Source organism: Lynx canadensis, chromosome A1, assembly GCF_007474595.2.
Source record: "Lynx canadensis isolate LIC74 chromosome A1, mLynCan4.pri.v2, whole genome shotgun sequence".
In the NCBI taxonomy this organism is placed as follows: domain Eukaryota; kingdom Metazoa; phylum Chordata; class Mammalia; order Carnivora; family Felidae; genus Lynx; species Lynx canadensis.
The window spans coordinates 174,502,416-174,528,187 of NC_044303.2; the positions used below are offsets into that span (position 1 = coordinate 174,502,416).

Genomic DNA, 25,772 nt, shown 5'->3' on the forward strand with positions numbered 1-25,772 from the left:
TTTCTGAGCCCTGTCCTTTTGGTTTTTTTATAGAGGCTTCATTAGATAGACAGGATGGATTAAATCATTGACTATTTGTGATTAAACTCCATCCCCAGCCCCTCTCCCCATCCCGTAGGAAGGTGGAGGTAGGGGGTTGGGGGTTGGGACACAGTTGGTTCTCCTAACAACCAGCTCCCATACCTACCCTAGGGATATTCCAAAAGTGACTTCATTAACATAATAAAAGGCACCTTTAGCTCTCCTCACTTAGGAAATTCCAAGGGTTTTAGCTCTGTGCCAAAAATGAGATGAAGACCAATTATATATATTTCTTATTATAAATCACAATATCATGGAGGGTAAATATGAAAGACCCTTCCTACATCCTCTCTCTCTCTCTCTCTCTCTCTCTCAAAAATAAATAAACATTAAAAGAGAGAGAGAGAACGCGTGAGCAGGAGAGGGACAGAGAGAGAGAGGGAGGCACAGAATCCAAAGCAGATTCCAGGCTCTGAGCTGTCAGCACAGAGCCTGACGCGGGGCTCGAACTCATGAACTGTGAGATCATGACCTGCGCCGAAGTCAGACGTTTAACCGGCCGAGCCACCCAGGTGCCCCACTCTCCCTCTCTTTTAAAATGTTTTATTTATTTCTGAGAGAGAGAGAGAGAAAGGGAGAGGGAGGAAGGGGAAGGGGCAGAGAGAGGGTGGGGGACACAGAATCCTAAGCAGGCTCCAGGCTCTGATCTGTTAGCACTCTGAGCTGGAACTCACGGACCAGACCATGAGATCATGACCTGAGCCGAAGCTGGACGCTCATTCAACTGAGCCACCCAGGCGCCCCATCCCACATCATCTCTTAAATTTGTTTTAAAAGCAACTAAGTGTTTAAAACAAAAATGTGAGTTCATTCTGGAGTTTATACCTATGTAAAAGTAAAAGTGTATGACAGTGAAGCACAAAGGATGAGAGTAGGGTAAACGGAAGTACAAGTTTTTAAGATTCTGACATCACGTGTTAAGTGACATAATATTAATTCAAGGCAGACTACAGTAAGTTAAGGATGCATATTCTAATTCTAAGGGCAATTATTAAAAATAATTTGCTGAAAAGTATTTGATAAAATTCAATATCCACTCACGATGAAAACTAGGAGTAAAAGGGAACTTCTTTAACTTGTTAATGAACATCTACAAAACCCCCCCACAGCTAGCATCATAATTCATGGTGAACTTATATTTTAATAAATAATTAACTAATGAACTGAATGTTTCCCCCTGGGTCATTAACAAAGGCAAAGATGTCTGCTTTTACCACGACTATTCAACATAGTTGTGGAAGTTCTAGCCAGTGCAGTAAGGCAAGAAAAGGAAATAAAAGGCATAAAGATTCTAGACAGGAAAAAATAAAATTGTCGCTATATACAAGATAACACACTGACACAGATCTATATGGACAATCCCAAGGAATCTTTGGCACAAAAGTATCCATAGAAGGAAAGTTGATAAATTGTATTTTATCAACATTTAAAACTTTTGGTCTGTGAAAGACCTTGTTTAGAGGCTGAAAAGAGAAACTACAGAATGGGAGAAAATGTTTGTAAACCACAGATCGGACGAAAAAGTAGTATCTAGGATACAAAAAGATTCTCAAAACTCAACAGTAACAAAGCAAACAATCCATTTAGAAAATGAAAAGAGACATTTCAATAAAGAAGTTATACTAAGCACATGAGAAGATGTTCACACTCATTAGCTATTAGAGAAATGAAAACCACACTGAGACGCCACCACAGACTTATCAGAACGGCTAACATCAACAACAGTGGCAACACCAGATGCCGGCTGGGGTGCAGATAAACTGGATCACAAATGTATTGTTGGTGGGCATCTAAAATAGTATAGCTGCTCAGGGAAAGAGTTTGGCAGTTTCTTGAACTAAACATGTCACAGACATATGATACAAACATTATACTCCTTTGTATTTATTCTAGAGATACGAAGACTTCTGTTCACATGGGAATTTGTATACGAGTATTTATAGCAGCTTTATTCATAATAGTCCCAAACTAAACAACAGATATCCTCAATGGGTAAATGGTTAAAGAAAACCCAAGATACACTCACACCATGGACTACGATTCAGTAATAAAAAGGGATGAACTACTGATACAATAACCTGAATGAATCTCTAGAGAATTATGCTGAGTGTAAAAAGCCAACCCCAAAAGGTTATACACTGTATGATTCCATTTATAAAATATTCTTGAAATGACAAAAGTGTAAAAATGGAGAGCAGATTAGTTGCCAGAGGTTAAGAAGGGATGGGGTGGGAGGGAAGGGCATATGGCTATAAAAGGGCAACATGAATAATCCCTGTGGTGATGAAAGTGTTCTGTATGTTGGCTTGCACCAATCTAGATGTTCTGGTTGTGATACTGCACTATGGTTTTGTGATACGTTATCACTGGGGAAAACTGGTTAAAGAGTACATGGGATCTCTCTGTATTCTTCCTTGTAACTAATGCAAATAGATGTCAAAATAAAAATGTTTTTGATGTTTATTTATTTTTTGACAGAGAATCAGAGCGTGAGTGGGGGAGGGCAGAGAGAGAGAGAAGACACAGAATCCGAAGCAGGCTCCAAGGTCTGAGATGTCAGCACAGAGCCTGATGCAGGCGGGGCTTGAAATCACGAATTGGGGGATCATGACCTGAGCCGAGAAGTCGGATGCTTAACTGACTGCGCCACCAAGGTGCCTCAAAATAAAATTTTAATTAAAAAAAGCTAAAAGCCAATAGGAAAGACTAAATGGAATAACTGAAAATAATCCAAAAGAAGGCAGAAAAGGAGGTAAAAGTGAACAAAGGAGAAAGAGACAAATAGGAAGCAAATAGCAAGATGACAGATATAAAACCAACAATTAAATGTAAATGGAATAAATACTCCCATTAAAAGGTAGGGATTGTCAGCTGACTCAAAAAGCCAGACTCTATGCTATTTACAATAAACATACCCTTTTTTCCTTTAACCTTTTGTTGGACACACAGAAAAGTTGCAAGAATAGTACAAAGAATTCCCAAATACTGTTAATGCTTTTCACCAAATGCTTATCACATCTTCTTTATCCTTCTGTCTTTGATTTTCAATTTATTTCTCTTAACTATTTGAGGGTAAGCTGCAGACATGATGCCTATTTACCCCTAAATACTTCAGTGTGTAATTCCTAAAAACAAGGACATTCTTTTAGATAATCAAATACAATGCTCAAAATCAGGAAATTAACTTTAACATAATATTATCCACAGACTTGAGTCAGATTTTTTTTCATTGTCCTCATAATGTTATTTATAACAAAATAAAATCAGAGATTACACATTGTATTGTCTGTTTTTACAGTTAGTTCCTTTACTGTACTTTGTCTTTCATGACACTGACATTTTTTAAAAGTGCAGGTCCGTTTTTTTCATAGAATGTTTCTCATTTTGGATTTGTCTGATTATTTTCCCACAATTAGACTGAGGTTATGCATTTTGGGGCAAGAGTACTACAAGAATTATGTTTTGTTTTTCTCAGTGCATCATATCAAAAGGCACATGATGCCAACTTACCTTATTGTTGGTGTTAACCTTGATCACTTAGTGACTAAGGTAGGGCCTCCACTATTATTTTTTCCCTATTATAATTAATACCTCGTGGCAATACACTTTGAGATTATGCAAATATCTTGGTACTCCACAAACTTTCACCATTTTAATATCCATTTATACCTAAACTAGCTATTATCATGATGGTTGTCAAATGGCATTTTTTCCCAATTCGTCATTTCTTCTTATATTTATTAATTGGCTTTCAACTGTAAGGAAGAAAGTCCTTTCTCTTCTTTCCTGTCAGTATTAGAATTATAGATTCTTATTTTATTTAATAGTTTTTATAGTCTTTTACTGTCAATATTTATTCTGATGCCAAATTATCCCAGATTCGGTCAGTGAAGCCCTTTAAGCTGGCTCGTGTGTCTTTTGACAAGTCTGAACATTTCCCTACTTTCTGGCACAAGATGTTCCAGGTTCATCTTGTACTTTTCCCTACCTCGGCTGTGGAATTATCCTTTCCTTCAAGGAACTCTTGTTCCTTTTAGGGTAAATTGGTATTTAGAAACAAAGATCTGGGTCCTAGGTGAGCTTATTGCCACTAAAGTGTAATTATTTTTATGTTCTCTCAGTGGGCACAGGTAGGAAAAAGATGTATGAATGAATACACACATACACACACACACACACACACACACACAGAGCACTGTCACACATCTACATCTATTTCTTTATCTTTCCATATTTATTAGAAACCACAAGTTCATATTGATGCCTCCAATTCCAATCCAGCACCACAGGGTTCCTTCTATCCTTTCCCCTTTTCATATGTGTAACTCTCTTCTCTGACAGTGAGAAACTTGGCTCTCATTATCCACAATACATTTATTTGTTTAATCCTAGAATACACATAAGATAATTTTTGAATTGTTAACTTAATACCTCTGTGAAAAAGAGTTCCAATATTTATTTACATTTCATTTTCTCTTTAGCCTGAGAATATTTAGTCCAAATACTGTGTTTTAAATTACTTGGACAGATTAGTGGTTGCCAGGGATTGGGGAAGATGGATGGTGTGGCTGTAAAAGGAAAGGGATCCTTGTGGAGATGGAATAGTTCTGTATATCTGGATTGTGCCGGTAGTTACATGAATCTATGAATCTATACATGTGATCACACTGCACACAAATGAGTGCATGCAAATTGGGTGAAATCTGTATATGATCTGTGGATTATACCAGTGTCGATTTCCTGTTAGTGATATTGTACTATAGTTATGTAAGATGTAATCACTGGGGAAAAAACAGGGTGAAGCGTACGTAGGACTTCTCTGTATTAATTTTTGCAACCTCCTGTGAATCCATAATTATTTAAAAATAGAAAGTGAAAAAAAAAAAGTTACTTGGGCTTGTTTTTCCCTCATACCCCTCCCCTCATACACCTCCCCTCACCCCGGTTATGTTATTTATTTAAAGCACAGATTAGTTTGTCTGCATTCCATGTTAGGCTCTCCCTTGTTATCTTTCAACTCTCTTGTTGATTTATTTTCCTTTTTTGGAGTATATAAAACATTAGAATAGCCCCCAAAGCCTAAAAGTCGTAATATACGAAGAAGTTTGTACTTAGAAGTATTATAGCATCACCATCACCACCAGTAACACCATTATCACTCTGGCCTAGTACCTTTTCTCTTCCAGCCCATTGCCATCCATCCCCTCAATGTAAGCAATTTGATTAGTCTGCCAGCTGCCATTTTTTCAGTCTGCCATTTTTCTTAACTTTGTTCCTTTTTTGACAAATGATCATAATCATGTACATTTAAAAATTTCTCCTTTCTTACAAAAAGATACATATATTTACTATGCATACTCTTTATATTTTGCCTTTTTTATTCAATAATATATTTTGGAAATCAGTTCAGAAAATTTGCTCCTACTTTTATTTATTTATTTGTTTGTTTGTTTGTTTATTTATTTATTTTTTACCACTGCATAATACTCCATTGTGTGGATGTACTATGGATATTCAACCACTGCACTATGAATGGGCATTTGGGTTGTTTTTAATGTTTTACAATTATAAACAATGCTGTAGTGAAAATCCTACATACGGTATTTTCATATTGTTAGAAGTGTATCTTCAGGGCAAATTCCTAGAAGTGAGCTTGCTGGGTCAAGGGACAATTATTCATTTAGTTTTGTTAGATAATGCAGAATTCCCAACAGGTCTGCCCCATTTTGCATTCCCACTAGCAACATATGAGTACCTGCTTTCTCAAATCTCTCTCTCTCTCTCTTTTATTTTTTAAAGATTTTATGTTTAAGTAATCTCTACATCCAACATGGGGCTTGAATTCACAACCCTGAAATCAAGAGTCACATGCTCTACTAAGAGCCAGCCAGGTGCCCTCAAAACCTCTCTACTGGAATGTATTTATTGTACTTCAAAATTCTTACTATTTGGGTAGGTGAGAAACGGCACCTCAGCGTAGTTTTAGTTTATATTTCTTTAAATATGAGTGAGGGTGAACATTATAAGAAAACAAAATTACGGCTCAATATCCCTTGTAAACACAGATGCAAAAGCCCTTAATAAAATATTAGTAAATGGAATCTGTCAGTACACAAAAAGAGTAACATATCACAACCAAGTACGATTTTTTATTCCAGGAATGGAAGGTTGGTTTAACATTAGGAAATTAATCAGTATAATTCATCACAATGTGATAAGGGAGAAAAATTACGATTATCTCAATAGATGCAGAAAACATATTTCACAAATTTCAATACCTAGTTTTCATAAAAACACTCCACTATAGAAACCAGAAATAGAAAGAAGCTTCCTCAATCCAACAGACGACCTCTAGGAAACATCTATAGCTAACATTATACTTGGTCAAAGACTGAATGTTTTCCCACTAAGATTAGGAATAAGGCAAGGATATCTGCTCTGATCACTTCTCCAACATTCTATTGGGGGTGCTAGCCCATGTAATAAGGTAGGAAAAAGAAGAAAAAGGCATAAAGATTGGAGAGGAAGATGTTAAACTGCTTTTATTTGCAGAAAATATGGTTGTGTATGTAGAAAATCCTAAGAAAACCACAAAAATATTCTTATTAGATATAATAAGTGAATTTAGCAAGGTTGCAGCAGGATTTCTACATACTATCAGTGAGTCACTGGAAAACGATAGGTGACATGGGTTATGCATTTGCCAAAATCCATGGAATACTTATGCAAATCAGTTTATATAATTTAATTGTGTGTAAATTATACCTAAACTTTAAAGAATTTAAATAAACCAAGGTAAAGGCTATATAAAGTATCTTCTAGTATAATTTGAGTGGTTGCCAATTTGCCCCTTCTGAGTTTTAGAACAGGGTCAGGCTTTATTTAAATTGTTTTTGTCAGTGTTAGGTCTAAATGTGTTTACAGTTACCCATTCCTTAGATTTCCCATCTCTCATAAGAATCTAGGCCTATATGAATGAATGGCATGCGAGTTGGACCCAAATGAAATACTTCCGACAAAGTGATAGAGCGAGCATGGCATTTATGTACGCTTCCTTCGGTCTGACCACTATAACATATTGCTTCCTTTGAACATTGAACTTGGGATCAAAAAGTCCTGGGTTTGAATTTGTATTATGAATCCAATTAGCTGTGTAACCGTGGACTAATGATTTCACCACTTTAAGTATTTTTCTCATTTGTTAAATAGGAATACCATCTGAAAACGTGAAAATATGAGATAGCTAATGTGACAAGGACACACGTCATTGTAGGGACTCAATAAATGTTTTTCTTAATCTCACTGGGGTATTTTAATTAAATCTCTATTACAGTACAATTTGATGTGACGTTTTCTTCTAATAGAGGAACCAGAACTGTAGAAGAACAGTCTCGCCTGCCAATTGGGAGTTATGCGATGGGGATCAGAAGTCACACATGGAGCTCTGATAGAGATAATTTACCCAAGAGACACTACTGTTCAATGGCTCTCTCATAGTTATTTCCTGCACTAGCCACTATTCATGAATTCATATTCATTCATTTATTTATTTTTCCTCTGGATTCTAAAATTACTGGTTTAAAGAAGGAATCACTGGTCCCTGCCAAGAACTCTATTTCTTTATCTCCTTCTAAGGGAACACTTTACTAATGCATGCTTAGAGAAATTGAGTTCCTGATTCTTACTGTTTGGGCTTATTCTCCAGGTGCAACTGTTTTCATTCTTGGCTCACCTCTTCTTCTGCTAATATTGGACATGCCTATTTCATTCATCCACCAAGCCTTTAGTGAACATTTATATCAGGCTCTATGGTTGAGGATCAGAGAACAGCTGAACCTTGAGGGATGAGTAAAGTTCTCAGCCAAATGAATCAAGTAAGAAACTGCAGGCTCCACTTAAGGCATCCTGCCTGTTCTCAAGAGGTTTTGCCTTAGTTTCGAATAATCAGTTGAGAACCTCTTTATTTCAAAAGACTAACGAGACAGAAACTATCCCTCCTTCTCGTCTTTCCCAATTTAACTACTGTTTGGAATTTTCTTTTGAAATTCTGTTCCCAGAACATAAAACAGAAACAAAAGTAAGACTCACCTCTGACTCCTCTCAGGAATGTCCAGCACAAATCCAAACATCATCTCAGCAATTTTATTGGAGCTGCAGGTGGGGGTCCTGTCTACCTCTACGGCTATAGACAGCATCCTTTGCAGCTGACACACAATCCTGAGTCCAGAACACAGAACACAAGTGAGTGGGACCGTCTGGCAAGGAGCCACCCTGCTAGCTGGGAGGAGGCCCCCACCAGAGTACTAAAGGATCTTGTAAAGCACCTACTAGGTCAGGGAGAACCACCTGAGCCATCAGCATGCTTTTATTTAGAAATTTCACCTACCTGAATCCCTTCTGCCAGCTATCTGAACCACTGAACCTGTGGTTGAGCTGTAAAAGCAAGCTACTTTTAAATTCAAAAATAGAAAATAGGATCTAGAGAACTTTAAGGATCATCTAACCTGTAACTTCTCTGTTTTCCAGATGAAGAAACAGGTCCAGAATGACTATCAATTATTTGAATTTCTTTGATACGGGAGAAAATACATATTTATCATATAGTTCTCCTGTTACTGGTTCCCTTATAATTATCCTTTACCAAGTTCAGTCTCAGAACTTCAACTGGTGGACCGTGACCCTCTCTCCCATCGGACCTAAATGTGGGAGATAGCCAGGCTGATGTGACCAAAAGAATGTAGGCCACCCCGCAGAAAGATGGGCCTGGCGTGAAGTCAGTCTTTTCTAACATGCATTATTATTTGTGATGGAAGAAAGGGCTGTTTTCAGAAAATCTGCAGCTAGTAACACAATAGGTGGCCCAGGGGCTTTGGCATCAGTTTCTGGCTCTGCAATGACAAGCTGTTCAACTTTTGACAAATTACTAAACTGCTCTGAGCCCAAGTCTTCTCATCTCTAAAAAGAGGAAATAATACTACCTATTTGATAAAGTTGTGAGCGCTGTGTAAGATATTTGGCAGATACACACTCATTAATGGTAGATGGTAGTGCTTACTGTTGTTATTAAGATCATGATAAACTGACTTTTAGAGGGCCTTATTTTTATTTCTACTCCTATTTACTTATAATAAATCATAGTAATTTAGATTATAATATAGACTATCTTCCACTGAAGGCACAGTGTCTGCCTCTCTGTTAGGTCTCTATAAGTGGGGTTCTAGGATAACCCTACTTTAGTGCCTCCCCCAATCTGCCAAGCAAATGCTTTATCGTTCTAAACATTCTCCTTTTAGATACAAGATTGTCTCTTAGTTAAAACCCATAGGCCTTGGGGCGCCTGGGTGGCTCAGTCGGTTGAGTGTCCGACTTCAGCTCAGGTCACGGTCTCACGGTTCGTGAGTTCGAGCCCCGCGTCAGGCTCTGGGCTGATGGCTCAGAGCCTGGAGCCTGCTTCCGATTCTGTGTCTCCCTCTCTCTCTGCTCCTCCCCCGTTCATGCTCTGTCTCTCTCTGTCTCAAAAATAAATAAACTTAAAAAAAAATTAAAAATAAATAAATAAATAAAACCCATAGGCCTTATATGTAAATCAGATCGATGCAACCAGATTATAAAATAGCATTGTGAATTTAGGCACAAATGCTGTATTTGGAATGTCAAGCGTGACTGGCTTTTAACAATATGACTGACTTGGAATAGTAGGTTACTTGTGCAATGACGGACGGCTCTGGATCTAAAATCCTGGCCTCTCTCAAAAAATGCCAAGACCACTCTCAATCCCATAAAAGAAATGCCAGTAAATCTCTTTTCTGTGTGGTCTGAGGTGATGGGGTCTTTTCAGTGTGGTTTGAGGTGATGGGGACGGCTCTGTTCTGTTCTAACAGGCTGTTATAACCTGTTGGAATCTGCAGGTTAAACTGCTACTCCTCTCCCAGGCCTGAAGGAGAGACATGAAGGTCCCTGAAGGCTACAGGCTGCTGGAACACCCAGTATCCATGATTCTTGCTCTTCTTTTGTTGGTGGACAGCTGAAGTAATGAGTAGCTGTAACCCTGTACTGTCTCTGGGAATCCAGGGGATGGAAGTCAGTATCCCCTAGCTTTCGTTTCACTTCAGCTTTGTGAATTTATGTTCACTTAGTGAAGTCCTATTTATCTAAGAGGGAAATCATCTGCTTTTGTTTAGCTTTGGCATTAGAATTTAGCCTTCAGTCAAACTAAGATAGTCTTTAGTAAGAATCAGTCTATGTTATAAGAGCTAACTAATTTTGTGGAAACTTCTTCTAGGAAAGGTGCTGTTCTCTAAAGCAATAAATCCCAATAGCCCTGGGAAAGACAATTTCTGTCTGCCCCTTACAGCTGATTGGTGTTCTTTGTCAGGTTAGGCTGGGGAGAAGGATGGCTACTGGTGGCCTTCAAGATTCCTGTTCCTGAAGAGGTTTGATTTCCATTTGTGGGTTGAGTTAATCCGTCTTCAGTCACTACTTTGACCAACCACTTGATAACATCCCTGTAGAGGAAAATAAGAAAAAAAAAAGTTTAAACTTCTGTCTTATGGTATGATAATCAAAACTGCAGCCTTAACCTAGGTTCCAAGGCCCAAGATTTCCCCAAAGGCAACCAAGAGGGCTCTTTGGAGATTTTCAATATTTAAATAAGTCTAATGGAAACCCCACATTTAACTGTAGTAAGGTTATAAGAGCTAACTAAAATACTGACATTTTTGTGAGTTCTAATTATTGAAAGGCACCTCTGAGGTCAGAGAGTACTATCTATGGCCTCTTGAGCAGGTGGAAAGTTAGACCTGATGACCAAAGAGGTCCTTGCTGGCTTTCTATGATTAGGTGTCATCCATTAATGCTAGTAAACAAGGTTTAGAGTATATGCAATGGAGTCATACTTTCTATAGGGTGTAGGCTCTTAAAGTTAGTAAGGTAAAAACATCTCATATTCTCATACAGTCAAAATTGCTTTTGATGATCACTTAGGTAACCCAGGTAAAAATGGTGGACTTAATACACACTTCTAATATTCTTCCTTCCTAAAATCCCACTAATATTAGACTAAATAATTCTTTTAAAGAGCCACAAGGGAGAAGAGAAAAAGGAGACAACAGTGAAATTTTAGAAGATGGAAAGAAAATGAAGTATAGTCACAAAATAGAATATTACATAGTAGTGAAAATAAACTACAGTGATAAGTAACACTATGGACAAATCTTACACTCTATAATATAAAGTGGAAAATAAAAGTCCCAACAGATTATGTATAGCATGATATCCTTTAATATATAGCAGGAAGGAACTAAAATAAAAACATATACTTTACAGGAACACATAAACTAAAACTACATAAAAAAGTAAAGGAATTGATAAACATTCAAGATGCTGATCACTTTGGGTGGAGGAAGGTGCAAAAGTAGGTGATGGAGGATGGATATATGGTTAGATGCAGGTAACCGTCAAGGTCCCAGCCTTTGATTTGGGGAGTGAGTTACGAGATGCTGATTATAAAATCAAAGGTAACCGATTAACTAATTAAATAAGGCAAGTGTATCATGCTTTCAGGATGATTTTTAATCTAAATCTATGACTTTAGCAAAGGGATGGATTTTAAGTGACTTAGCAGGATTGAGAAAGCTGAATCCTAAACTAGCAGTAGAGAAGAGCAATCCTATGTAAGCATATTTACCAAAAAAGAAAAAGAATCCTCAATAAGCTCTGCAAAAGACAGTGCAAGTTTTCTCTGAAGCGAGGATGAAAGGACGTAAAGGAAAACGAATATGATGGTTTGTAAGCTCTTTAAGAGAAATTTAGACCCTACACTGCAGGTTAACATCATGGAGAGATAAAACAGAGGGTCTCTGGACGAGGACACCAGGCACAGCTGGGAGGCAAGGGCATCAAAGTGTAACAGCAGCACTAAGTGAACCTATGCTGAGTGCAGAGACCCTGGCTATTTTCCCACACTTGTCTTCTAAAAACCTGGCATCCCGGTCTTTACCCTTCATGTGGGAAACTGGAAGTCTTCTCTGGAAAACCCATCCAGCCCAAGAGGAAAGACTTAAAGACATGACGAGGTATTTTCTAAGAACAGGGAAGTGTAGAAATGATGAGTCCTCCCGTGGACTCAGCTTCCATCAGCTGTTGAGTCTGTCACAACACAGACTACCAAGGTTTATTACACACTTATGGAGATATTCTAATAAGAGAGATAAGCACCAAAATAGCCAAAACCAACTCTCCCCTCCCCCTAAAAAAGCAACTTGGGAGAAAATAAGACTATACAGAGAATAAACAAAAACGAAGGCTATCTAAATGTCCATCAACTAATGAATGGATAAAGAAGATGTGGTTTATATACACAATGGAATACTATTTGGCAATGAGAAAGAATGAAATATGGCCATTTGCAGCAACATGGATGGAACTGGAGGGTATTATGCTAAGCGAAATAAGTCAGTCAGAGAAAGACAGATATCATATGTTTTCACTCATATGTGGAACTTGAGAAACTTAACAGAAGACCATGGGGGAGGGGAAGGGGAAAAAATAGTTACAGAGAGGGAAGGAGGCAAACCATAAGAGACTCTTAAATACAGAGAACAGAGGGTTGATGGGGGAGGGCAGGGGAGAGGAGAAGGTGATGGGCATTGAGGAGGGCATTTGTTAGGATGAGCACTGCGTGTTGTATGTAAGCGATGAATCACGGGACTCTACCCCCAAAACCAAGAGCACACTGTATATACTGTATATTAGGCAACCTGACAATAAATTATATTAAAAAAACAAAAACAAAGGCTATAATTAGTGTCACCAAAGATATGAGGAAATACAGACCCATGAAAGAAGAAAACAAGAACAGAATACTATTTATTAATTTAATTTTTTTAAGTTTATTTATTTTTGAGAGAGACAGAGATAGTGTGAGCAGGGGAGGGTGGGTGGAGAGGGAGAGGGCGGGGGAGAGACAGAGAAAGAGAGAAAGAGAGAGAGAGAGAGAGAGAGAGAGAGAGAGAGAGAATCCCAAGTAGGTTCTGCGCTGTCAGCACAGAGCCTGATGCGGGGTTCAAATTCATGAAACTATGAGCCAAAACCAAGAGTTGGACACCTAACCCACTGAGCCACCCAGGTGTCCCATATTTATTATTTTAAAAAAGAAACATTTAGAGACAAAGTAAAAGAGCCCTTGGAAATTAAAAACATGATAGCAGAGATAAAAACTCTTTTCCAGGAATGAAGGATGTTCCTAGACTGAAATGGCACACTGAAGGCCCAGAACAATGGATGAATAGAGACCTACAACAAGCATACTGGGCAAAAAAATAGGATTCTAAAAACTTTCAGAGGAAAAAATTAGGGCATATACAAAGAATCAGTAATCAAGGTAGTTATGACTTTTTAACAGCAAATGTGGAAGACAATGGAAGATTTCCTGCAGTACTCTGTAGAAAAGTTATTGCTAACCTAAATATCTATACTCAGTTATCAGTCAACATATAGGAAGATAAAATATTTTCAGATATATAACATCTCAAAATTTTACTTTCCACATCCCTTTCTAAGAAGCTACTGGAGACCGATCCATCAAATGAGGGAGTAAACCAATAAAGAGAAGACACAGGACAAATAAAGGAAAGATCCAACTTTTGGAAACAAAGGAAATTCTCACATTTAGGATAAAAGCTGGCAAAAAGGACAACTAATCCAGATTGAAGGAGGTCAAACAGTTCCACCACAGATCTTCAAGAATATGACGACCCAGTGCAAATAAACATCGAGGGGAGATTTAGACCAAATAGAGAATTTGGGGTTGACTTCCAATATGCAAAAAGAATACAGGGGAACTAAAAATAAGGCAATTATTAACTGTAAGGAAACACAAAGGTATGAATTAAAGGAAAAATAATCATAGTTTATTTAGGACTTGGCTCAACTCTGACTAGCATACATCGTCGTAACAATAGAAACATTGAATACTGATCTGAACAAACTTACGATATAAATAAATTAATAGCATGGGGGCAGGGAAACATGTGTGTGCCCAGGAGGAGGTAGGGAGGAAAAAGAGTTAACTACTCTTATTTCATGTGGAAAGTCAATAGATAATAGCTAATAATGAAAAATCAAGAATTAGCAACATAAACATGTTATTTAGCCATACAGAGGTAAATATTAAAAAAAATCACTTAAAAGAGTGGAAAGTAGCTACCCCTGTGGAAAAGGAAAATGCAGGTGAGGGAACCTGGAAACTAGTGTATTTCCTAAACCTTATAGAACTAGTTTACTCTTTGTATGCACAGTTAAAAAAGAAAAGAAAACCCCGTAAGACCAGGGTAATATAGAGACTGACTTTTAAAACCTCATATCTCTGAGACAAGAAATAACAAATGCTGGCAAGGATGTGGACAAAAGGGACTTCTCCTGCACTATTGGGAATGTAAGTTGGTGCAACCACTGGGGAAACAGTATGGAAGTTCATCAAAAATTTAATAACAGAAAAAAACATGTGATCCACTAATCCCACTAGCGTGTATTTAAAGGAAATGAAAACACTAATTTGAAAAGACAGATGCACTACTATGTTTACTGCAGTATTATTTACAATAGCTAAGACATGGAAGCAACCTAAGTGTCCATCAATAGACGGATGGATGAAAAAGATGTGATATATATATGTATGTACATACATACATACAAAGGAATATTACTCAGCCATGAGAAAGAGTGAGATCTTGCCATTTATAAGAGCATGGATGGACCAAGAAGATATTACACTAGGTGAAGTAAGTCAGAAAAAGACAAATACCATATGATTTCACTTATTTGTGGAATGTAAAAACACAAAACAAACAAAAGAAACAGACTTGTAAATACAGAAAACAAACTGATGGTTGCCAGAGGGCAGGGGTTTGGAGGATGAGTAAAATAAGTGAAGGGGACTGGGGGGGTATAGGCTACCAGTTATAGAATGAATAAGTCACAGGTATGAAAGGTACAGCATGGGGAACATTGTCAATGATATTATAAAAGTGTAGTATGGTGACAGATGGTGGCCACACTTCGTAATATATAGAGATGTTGAATCACTATGTTGTATACGTGAAACTGATAAACATTGTGTGTCAGCTAGACTTCAATAAAAAAAAAAAAGCCCTCATCTTTGAGGTACAGTTTATATACAATAAATTGCACACAGATTTTTATTTGATGAGTTTTGGTAAATAGATATATACATCTGTGTAACCATAACCTCAATCTAAGATCCATCTTTAGTGTCCGTAAATTGTTATTTTTCTATTTAAAACCCAGCTATGCTGGGGTACCTGGGTGGCTAAGTCAGTTGAGCATCCAACTTTGGCTCAGGTCATGATCTCGGTTTGTGAGTTCAAGCCCTGCATTGGGCTCACTGCTGTCAGCACAGAGCCTGCTTTGGATCCTCTGTCCCTCTCTCCCGCCCATGCTCTCGCTCTAATAAAAAATAAAACATTAAAAAAACAAAAAACTACCTAACTACACTATCCTGTGCTCTTTGTAGATCTACTTACTGATTTTCTATTCTATAATCATTAACATTTAAACTTTACAGAAAATGTCACATCTATGAAAATGGGTATGGGCATGCAAACTAAGGGGGGAAGCTGACTGATGCTCAAAACAGTATGAAGCTTCCTCTTTTTTTTTTTTTTTTTATTAAAGTAGTTATAACAGTCAATATTCCATATTGGCCTGTAGAAAACTATTTTTTTTTTAAATTTTTTTTTCAACGTTTATTTATTTTTTTTTGGGACAGAGAGAGACAGAGCATGAACGGGGGAGGGGCAGAGAGAGAGGGAGACACAGACTCGGAAACAGGCTCCAGGCTCCGAGCCATCAGCCCAGAGCCCGACGCGGGGCTCGAACTCACGGACCGCGAGATCGTGACCTGGCTGAAGTCGGACGCTTAACCGACTGCGCCACCCAGGCGCCCCTAGAAAACTATTTTTAACAAACATACAAGAACATATGAGAATGTAAATATGAGTGGAAGAGTTTCAATGATGCTGTTAAAAAAAAAAAAAAAAGGATGCTGGTACACTAGCTTGGTGAAAACCATTTCCAAAAAAAGTAAGGATTGGAGTGCCCGGGTAGCTCAGTTGGTTAAGCATCCGACTCTTGATTTCTGCTCAAGTTGTGATCCTGTAGTTCACGAGTTCGAGCCTCATGTTGGGCTCTGCACACAGCATGGAGCTTGCTTATGATTCTCTGTCTCTCCCTCTCTCTGTACCTCCCCCACTCGTGCTGTCTCTCTCAAAATAAATAAACTTAAAAAAAAAATGGGGGGCGCCTGGTGCTTCAGTTGGTTGGGTATCCGACTTCAGCTCAGGTCATGATCTCACTGTGTGTGAGTTCAAGCCATGCATCAGGCTCTGTGCTGACATCTCAGAGCCTGGAGCCTGCTTTGGATTCTGTGTCTCCTCTCTCTGCCCCTCCCCACACTCACTCTGTCTCTCTGTCTCACACACAAAAAATTTTTTTAAATTAAAAATAACAAAAGAACCCACGAGTTGTAGTTCCAGGAAGAAAATTCCAGCCTGAGATTGCCACCCTAGAAATCACATTTTCTCCTATTCATATAAAGATATAGTAGTTCCCTGTCCTGAGGCTTCCAGAAGCTCCCACTTGCCCTGATTCTACAAAAAAAGAATACATGCTTGCTACCATCTTGTACCTTATTGTTAGCCTCAGGACCTATTATATTACTTTTTAGAAACTAATAGTGACAAATGAGAGTTCTCCTGAGGTACTCAGGGAGATGGAAATAAATCTAGGTTTATAAAAGCTGTGAAAAGTTTTATGCAAGTTAAGGTTTTCCCCTAGATCTCCTGAGGCTGTCTGGACAATTCTGAAATACACCAAAGGACGTCTGACAGTCTTGAGAAAAACCAAAAACCATGAAGGCTGTGGTGCTCAACACACGGTTGGTACAGAGAGATTTTCTTTTAGAATCGTCTGTAGTTCTTTTTTTTTTTTTTTTTAAGTTTATTTATTTATTTTTGAGAGAGACACAGTACAAGCAGGGGGAGGGCAGAGAAAGAGTGGGAGAGACAGAGAATCCCAAGCAGGCTCTGCATTGTCAGCACAGAGCCCAAAGCGTGGCTCGAACTCACGAACCATGAGATCATGACCTGAGCTGAAGTTAGATGCTTAACTGACTGAGCCACACAGATGCCTCTAGGATCATCTATAATTTTTTTTTGTTTTTATTTATTTATATTGAGATCGAGTGAGAAAGCGTGTGCACGTGGAAGAGGCAGAGAGGGAATCTCAAGCAGGCTCCATACTGTCAGCATGGAGCCTGATGCTGGGCTGGAACTCACGAACTGTGAGATCATGACCTGAGCCGAGATCAAGAGTTAGACGCTTAACCGACTGAGCCACTCGGGCACTCCTTGTCTCTAGTTTTAATAGCTCTCCCTGTTATATTATTGTGTGACTATGAAACTTCATCCATTTGATGTTCTCCAGCCTTGAGTAGCTGCCCACCTATGGCTCCTACTTCTTAACATCCCTGAGCTTAGGTGCTAGTTAGTTACCTGACATTGTGGGGCTGCTTGTCACAGGACAGCACAGTGCTTGCAATGGACTGCTGCAGGTGCTGTCGTTGCCTCCTCAGGATCTGCTGGAAGTCATCTTCTAGGGTCTGTACCACATAACGCAGAAAAAGGACTCTCCCAGGCAGATTTTGCCCCTGTAGAAGAAAAAATGAGAAGTATTTCCTCTCAATTTCCTGATGAGTGAGCATTCGGCTCTCCTAAATATGAAGCCCAAGCGAAGGCCATGCATCACGAAGTATGTCTGTACCTAAAAGAGAAGCTCCTGAGAGAGAGCAGGCAATCGAGGTTGTTTTAAAAGAGGGAAAACAGGGCAATCCCAGAGCCTGGAGGCTCAGGACTGTAGACTTTCTAATTTTAAGAGCTAGATAGCCATGAGAAGTCGTCTCTCACTAAACTTGACTATCAGTCTCAGGATAAACCTCAAACTGTGGGTATCAGAATAGAGAGACAAAAACTGGTTCCTATATGATCCTGTTGAGCTGCTGGATCAAGCAGTCATGATGTCCATACCACTGCTGAACTTCTAGTAACGTGAGCTGATTCACATCCTCATTGTTTAAGCAAGTCTGAGTTGAGTTTTCTGTTACAGGTGAAATGATTCTGAGAAAGCTGAACTGTTGCAGGTAAAGAGCATGGGCTTTGATGGCACACAGATCTTATGTATTTATTTTTGTTTGATTGTTTTAAACCCAGATCTATACTCATTCAACTTGCCCTTCTGAGTTTCACTGTCTCTTGATTTAAGTGGTGATAATTTTAAGTATACAAAAGCCAGTATAAGTACCTGTGACATGCCAAGCAGACATGCACCATTTGTTGATTTCCCTTTACTGGGAGACAAGTGCTGGGACGTAGGACCAGGAGCTCGGGCTTTAAAACTTCAAAGAATAAGGCCCCAAACTGTTTCTGGATTCTTTAGGAACTTTTCAAACAGCAGGGGGTTGGTATATACTCTGAGAATATAAATTCATGGACTAGGGTACAGTTTAGTAAGCAGGAAAACGAATAACCATTGTAAGCACATATGATTTCTTTTTCTAAGAGGTGAGAGGGGCATCCGGGTGGCACAGTCAGTTGAGTGTTGACTTTGGCTCAGGTCATGGTCTCACAGTTCATGGGTTTGAGCCCCACATTGGGCTCTGTGCTGGCAGCTCAGAGCCTGGAGCCTGCTTTGGATTCTGTGTCTCCCTCTCTCTCTGGTCCTCCCCTACTCATGCTCTGTCTCTCAAAATAAATAAACGTTAAAAAATTCTAAAATAAATAAGTAAATAGGTAAGGATGTGATAACTTTGTCTTCCAATGTGCATATTTTTTTCTAATCCTCATTAATTAGTGCAAATGATTTTTTAAAAGTTTATTTATTTTTGAGAGAGAGTGTGCACAAGCTGGAGAGGGGCAGAGAGATAGGATCCCAGGCAGGCTTTGCACTGTCAACGTGTAAGTGGGGCTTGAGCTCACAAACGACGAGATCCTGACGTGAGCCGAAATCAAGAGTTTGATGCTTAACCAACTGAGCCACCCAGGCACTCTGGTGCAAATTTTTAAAAAATCAAGTAATTATGCTAGATTTATGATGAAAGTCTTTCACTAACACCACTCTCCACTACTGCTTGCCCCCTGCAGTACCCTAGAGTGAAATTTTACTCTTCTGAAAGTTACTCTAAACATCTCTAAAAAATGCTCATATCATTACTTCTTGATTTATCAACTTTAGACATTATCTATTGGCTTCTGCTGTGTTAGATAAAGATTTAATTCACTTATGCCACTTCCCCATTTCTCTTCCTAAAATAACTATCTCAATTTATGTTCCATCATCTACAGATAGTATCTCTTGACACCCAATTTTATAAGATAAAGATGCTATAAAAGCCCTACTACTCAGAGATCCTATCCTTTTTCACTTCCTAATCTTTATCATCTAGGGCTTTCCATTGTCAAGGCTAAAATTGTTTTGTTTTATATATAAATTGATTCTAAATATAACTAGTGTTTACAGTATGAGGACTATGTTAAAATTATTTACTACACTGGAAATCCATATAGGACACTTAGAAAATTTTTCTTGTTAAGCTTTTTGATTTTCTTAAAGTTTCTTTTTTATCCTCCCTATATTGCCTACAATTATCACTTTACTTCTTTTAACTCCTCAAGAATGGTGTTGAATCTTGAGAATATCCTTCTTTCCCATTTTTTTTTTCATTTTTAAAAACAACTTTTTTGGGGCGCCTGGGTGGCTTAGTTGGTTAAGCGTCCAACTTTGGCTCAGGTCATGATCTTGCAGTTTATGGGTTTGACGCCCACATCGGGCTCTGTGCTGACAGCTCAGAGCCTGGAGCCTGCTTCAGATTCTGTGTTTCTCTCTCTCTCTGTTTCTCTCCCACTCAGGCTCTGTCTCTCTCAAAAATAAATAAACACTAAAAAAGAAAAACCAACTTTATTGACAACCCTTATAAATCCACCCACTTTAAATGTGCAATTCAATGATTTATTGTAAATTTACTGAGCTTGGTAACCATGACCATAACCAATTTTTAGAGTATCTTTATAAGATCCCTCATGCCTGTTTATAGTTAGTTCCCGTTCCCATCTCTAGCCCCAGGCAACCACTCCTCTACTTTCTGGCTCTACTGATTTGCCCTTCTGGACATTTCATATACAGAGAACTATACACTATATGACCTTGTGTATGTGGCTTCCTTTTATATAGCTTAATATTTTTTGAGGTTTGTCCATGTCACGGCATATATCAAGAGCTCTTTTTTTTTTTTTAAATTACTGAATAGCATTCTCATGTATGAAGACAGCACATTTTGTTTATCCAATTGTTTATTTTTTTATTTTTTTTACTTTTATTTATTTTTGAGAAACAGAGTGAGACAAAGCGTGAGCGGGGGAGGGGCAGAGAGAAGGAGACACAGAATCTGAAGCAGGCTCCACGCTCTGAGCAAGCAGTCAGGACAGAACCTGATGTGGGGCTCGAACCCACAAACTGTGAGATCATGACCTGAGCCGAAGTCAGAGGCTCAACTGACTGGGCCACCCAGGTGCCCCTATCCATTCAATTGTTGATGGACATTTGGGTTGTTTCCACTTTTTGGCTATTATAAATAAGGCTGCTATGAACATTCACATGTAAGCCTTTGTTAGACATATATTTTCATTTTTCGTGGGTCAGTATCTGGAAGCTGAATAGCTGGGTCATATGATAAGTTTATGTTTAATTTTTTAAAGGAACTGTCAAACTGTTTTCGACAGCGGCTGTTCCATTTACATTCCCATCAGTAATGTATCAGACTTCCTGTATCTCTACTTTCTTGCCAGCATTTGTTATTGCCTACTTTCTTTTTAGAATTGTGGTCAAAAAACATATAACATAAACTTAACTATCTTAACCATTTATTTTTTATTTTTGAGAGAGAGCACAAATAAGGGAGGGGCAGAGAAAAAGAGGGAAACACAGAATCCTAATCAGGCTCCAGTCTCTGAGCTGTCAGCCAGAGCCTGATGCATGGCTCAAACCCACAAACTGTGAGATCATGACCTGAGCTGAAGTCGGATGCTTAACCGACTGAGCCATCCAGGGGCCCTGTATTTTTTTTTTTTTTTTTTTTTTTTTTTTTAAGTAGGCCTCATGCCTAGCATGGAGCCCAACACGGGGCCTGACATCAAGACCTGGGCTGAGACCAAGAGTCGGATGCTAACCAACGGAGCCACCCCTATCTTAATCATTTTTCAGTATATTCATGTAGTTGTGCAACAGATCTCCTGAACTTTTCCATCTTGCAAAATGAAACTTTACACACAACGAACAATCATGTCCCATTTCCCCCTCCCCCCTAGCCTCTGGTAACCAACATTCTATTTGCTTTTTGTATTAATGACAGCTATAGATACTTTGTGTGTGTCAAATTATACAGGGTCTTTTTATGACTGGCTTATTTCACTTAGTATAATACCCTCATTATGGTACCGTCCATGTTGTAGCATATGGGATTTCCTTCCTATTTAAAGCAGAATATTTCACTGTACCTGTATATGCCACATTTTGTTTACCTCATCATCTACGGATGGACGTTTGGGCTGCTTCCACTTCTTGGCTTTTGTGAATAATGCTGCTATGAACATGGGTGTGCAAATATCTCTTCAAGACACTTTTAATTCTTTTACACGTATACACATGTGGGAATATATGAAGTGGGATTGATGGATCATATAATAATTTTTTTAATTTTTTGAAGAAACACCATATAGTTTTCCACAGTGGTTGTACAATTTTACAATCCTACCCACAGTGGGCAAGTGTTCTCATTTCTCTACAAATTTGCCACAACTCAGGACTTATTTTCTGTTAAAAATTTTTGTTTTAATAGTGGTCATCCTGAATGGGTGTGAGATGATATCTCATTGTGGTTTTGATGTGCCATTCTTTGTGATTTAGTGATGTTGAGCATCCTTTCATATGCTTGTTGGCCACTTGTATATCATCTTTGGAGAAATGGCCATTCAAGTCCTTTGCCCTTTTAAAAATCAGATTATTTTGTTCAATTTTCCCTTTAATTCTGTCAGTTTTGTAATAAAATGTTTAAATGTTGTTGAGTTAAGGAGCTCTTTATATATTCAGGATATTAACCCTTTATCAGATATGCAATTTTAAAATGTCTTCCCCTGGGCGCCTGATTGGCTCAGTTGGTTGAGTGCCGACTCGATTTTGGCTTAGGTTGTGATCTCACAGTTGTGGGATGGAGCCTGCGTGGGATTGTTTCTCTGTCTCTCTGCCCTCCTCTGCTCATGCTTGTGCATGTGTGAAATCTCTCTTAAAAAAAAAAAAAGTGAAAAAAATACTTTATAAAAAAATAACAAAATGTTTTCTATTCCATAGACTGTCTTTTAATTCCAGATTGTGTTTTTTGGTGCACACGTTTTAAACTTTGATGTAGTCCCATTTGCCTATTTTTGCCTTTTTTTTTTTTTTTTTTTGCCGGTGTCTTTGGTGTCATATCAGAGAAAAATGTAAAATCCAATTCTCATGAAGCTTTCCCCTATATTTTCTAAGAGTTTTATAGTTTTTGGCATGATGTAAGAGATCTTTGATCCATTTTGAGCTAATTTTTGTATATGGTATTGGATAAGAGTCCAACTTCATTCTTTTGCATATGGCTATCCAGTTTTCCCAAAACCATTTGTTGAAAAGGCTATCTTTTTCCATTGAATGGTCTTGGCACCCTTGATGAACATCGTTTGATCATATTCACAATTTTTTTTTTCTGGGTTCTCCATTTTACTCCACATGTCTGTAGGGCTGTCTTTATGAGATTACCACACTGTTTTGATTACTGTAGCTTTGTAATATGTTTAAAAATCAAGAAGTACGAATACTCCAACTTTGTTCTTTTTCAAGATTGTTTTGGCTATTCAGGGTCCTCTAAGATTCCACAGGAATTTTAGGATGATTTTTCTATTTCTGAAAAAAATGCTGCTGGGATTTTGATAGGAATAGTGCTGAATATGTGGATTACTTTGGGTACTATTGACATCTTAACAATATTAAATCTTTCAACCTATGAACATGAGATGTCTTACCATTTATTTGTGTCTTCATTTTCTTTCAGCAATGTTTTATAATTTTCAGTGTGCAAATTGTTCATCTCTTTGGTTACCTCTAAGTATTTTATTGTTTTTGATGCTATTGTTAACCAAACTGTTTTTCTAATTTCGTTTTGAGATTGTTAGGACACAGAAATGCAATTGATTTTTGTGTGTTAATTTTGTATCCTGTAACCTTGCTGAATTTGACTATTAGCTGTAACAATCTTTCTGTGTGGAATCTTTAGGGTTTTCTTCATATAAGATCATGTTATCTATGAACAGAGATAATTCTTGCTTTTAAATTCAGATGTCTTTTTTTTCCTTCCTTGCCTAACTGCTTTGGTTAGAACTTCCAATACTATGTTGAATAGAAGGGACAAAAGCAGGTATTCTTGCTTTATTCCTGAACTTAGAGAAAAAGCTTGTAGTATTTCACCATTGAATATGGTTTGCTGGGGTTTTTCCATATAGGGTTTTTATGAGATAGTTTCCGTCTATTCCTAGTTTTTAGGATGAAAATGTGTTGAATCTTGTCCAATGCATTTTTTGCATCAATTGAGATGATCAGGTGGTTTCTGTCCTTCATTCTGTTAATATAGAGTATTTGATTGACTGATTTTTTATATTGAACCATCCTTGTATTCCCAGATAAATCCCACTTGATCATGATGTATAATCCATATGATATGCTGCTGAATTTGGTTTGCTAGTATTTTGCTGAGGATTTTTGCATCGGCGTTCATAAGGGATATTGGTCTACAGTTTTCTTGTAGTGTTTATATCTGGTTTTAATATCAGGTTGATGCTGGTTTCACAGAATGAAGATACTTGCTATGAGATCTTTTAAAATCTATTGGGACTTGGGGCCCTGGGTGGCTCAGTTGGTTAAATGTCTGACTCTTGGTTTCAGCTCAGGTCATGATCTCATGGTTTGTGAGTTTGAGCCCCGCATCAGGTTCTGCCCTGACAGCATGGAGCTGCTTCAGATCCTCCCCATCCCCCTCTCTCTGTCCCTTCCTTGCTTGCCCTCTCTCTCTCAAAATAAATAAACTTAAAAAATTTAAATCTATTGGAACTTAATTTATGGCCTAAAATAAGGTCTTTCCTGGAATATGCCCCTTGTGCACCAAGAAGAAGGTGGGTACTGTTGTTGGTAGACTATTCTGCATATAATTATTAGATCTGGTTAGTTTATTGTGTTGCTTAATTTCTCTCTTTCCTTACTTATCTTCCATTCTGGTTATTCTATCCATTATTGAGAGTTGGGTATTGAAGTCTCCAACTATTAATATAGAACAATTTTTCCCTTTGGGGTGCCTGGGTGGCTCAGTCAGTTGCACGTCTGACTTTGGCTCAGGTCATGATCTTGCGGTGTGGGAGTTCAAGCCCCCACGTTGGGCTCTGGGCTGACAGCTCAGAGCCTGGAGCCTGTTTCAGATTCTGTGTCTCCCTCTCTCTCTCTCTCTGCCCCTCCCCTGCTCATGCTCTGTCTCTGTCTCAAAAATAAACATTAGAAAAAAAATTAAAAAGAACTATTTTTCCTTTTGATTCTATCAGTTTTTGCCTTGTATCTTGATGGTCTGTCATTAGGTACGTAAATATTTATGATTGTTGTATCTCCGAGTTGTATTGAACCTTTTAATTAATACATAACATCCTCCTTTGTCTCTTGTAACATTTTCTGACTTATCTATTTTGTCTCATATTAGTACAGCCACCTGTGCTCTTTTGGTTACATACTCTTTTGGTTCATGGAATATCTTCTCCCATTCTTTCACTTTGAATCTCCTTGTGTCTTTGGATCTAAAGTGTTTTTTGTAGATAGCATGTAGTTGGATCATGCCAATCTGTGTCTTTTGATTGGAGAGTTTAACCCATTTATATTTACATTTTAAAGTAATTGCTTATAAGGAAAGAGGGTCAGTCAGTAGAGAGTGTGACTTTTTTTCTTTTAATGTTTATTTATTTTTGAAGGAGAGACAGAGCATGAGTGGGGTGGGAGCAGAGAGAGACGGAGACACTGAATCAGAAGCAGGCTCCAGGCTCTGAGCTGTCAGCACAGAGCCCAACATAGGGCTCGAACTCATGAGCTGTGAGATCATGACCTGAGCCGAAGTTGGATGCTAAACTGACTATGCCACCCAGGCTCACCCCAGAGAGTGTGACTCTTGATCTCAGGGTTGTAAGTTTGAGCCCCCTGTTGGGTGTAGAGATTACTTAAAAAAAATAATAAAAAGCAATTACTCATAAGGAAGGATGCACTTGTGTCATTGTACTGTTTTCCACATGCCTTATAGCTTTTTTGTCCCTCATTTCCTGCATTATTGTCTTTTGTTGTTAGTTGATTTTTTTTGTAGTGAAATGTTTAAATTCCTTTGTTGCTTCCTTTTGTGTCTCTAGCTATTGTCTTTGTGGTTACCATCATAATTACATTTAATATTCGGAAGTTAAAATACTCTAATTTGAATTTGTACAAGCTTAACTTCAGTAACATATAAAAACTGTTCCTTT

At 38.1% G+C, this 25,772-nt stretch overlaps 1 protein-coding gene across 1 annotated transcript in view; it reads right to left on the reverse strand.

Annotated features, from left to right (window-relative positions):
• Nucleotides 1-25,772, reverse strand: part of SIMC1 (SUMO interacting motifs containing 1) — an 83,469-nt gene that overhangs the window by 12,358 nt on the left and 45,339 nt on the right. The window contains exons 5-7 of the mRNA XM_030327243.1: nt 17,652-17,806; nt 10,434-10,586; nt 8,170-8,298 (exon numbers count right to left, since the gene is read on the reverse strand). Of these exons, the coding sequence (XP_030183103.1) occupies nt 8,170-8,298; nt 10,434-10,586; nt 17,652-17,806 (437 nt within the window). The remainder of the gene's footprint in view (nt 1-8,169; nt 8,299-10,433; nt 10,587-17,651; nt 17,807-25,772) is intronic.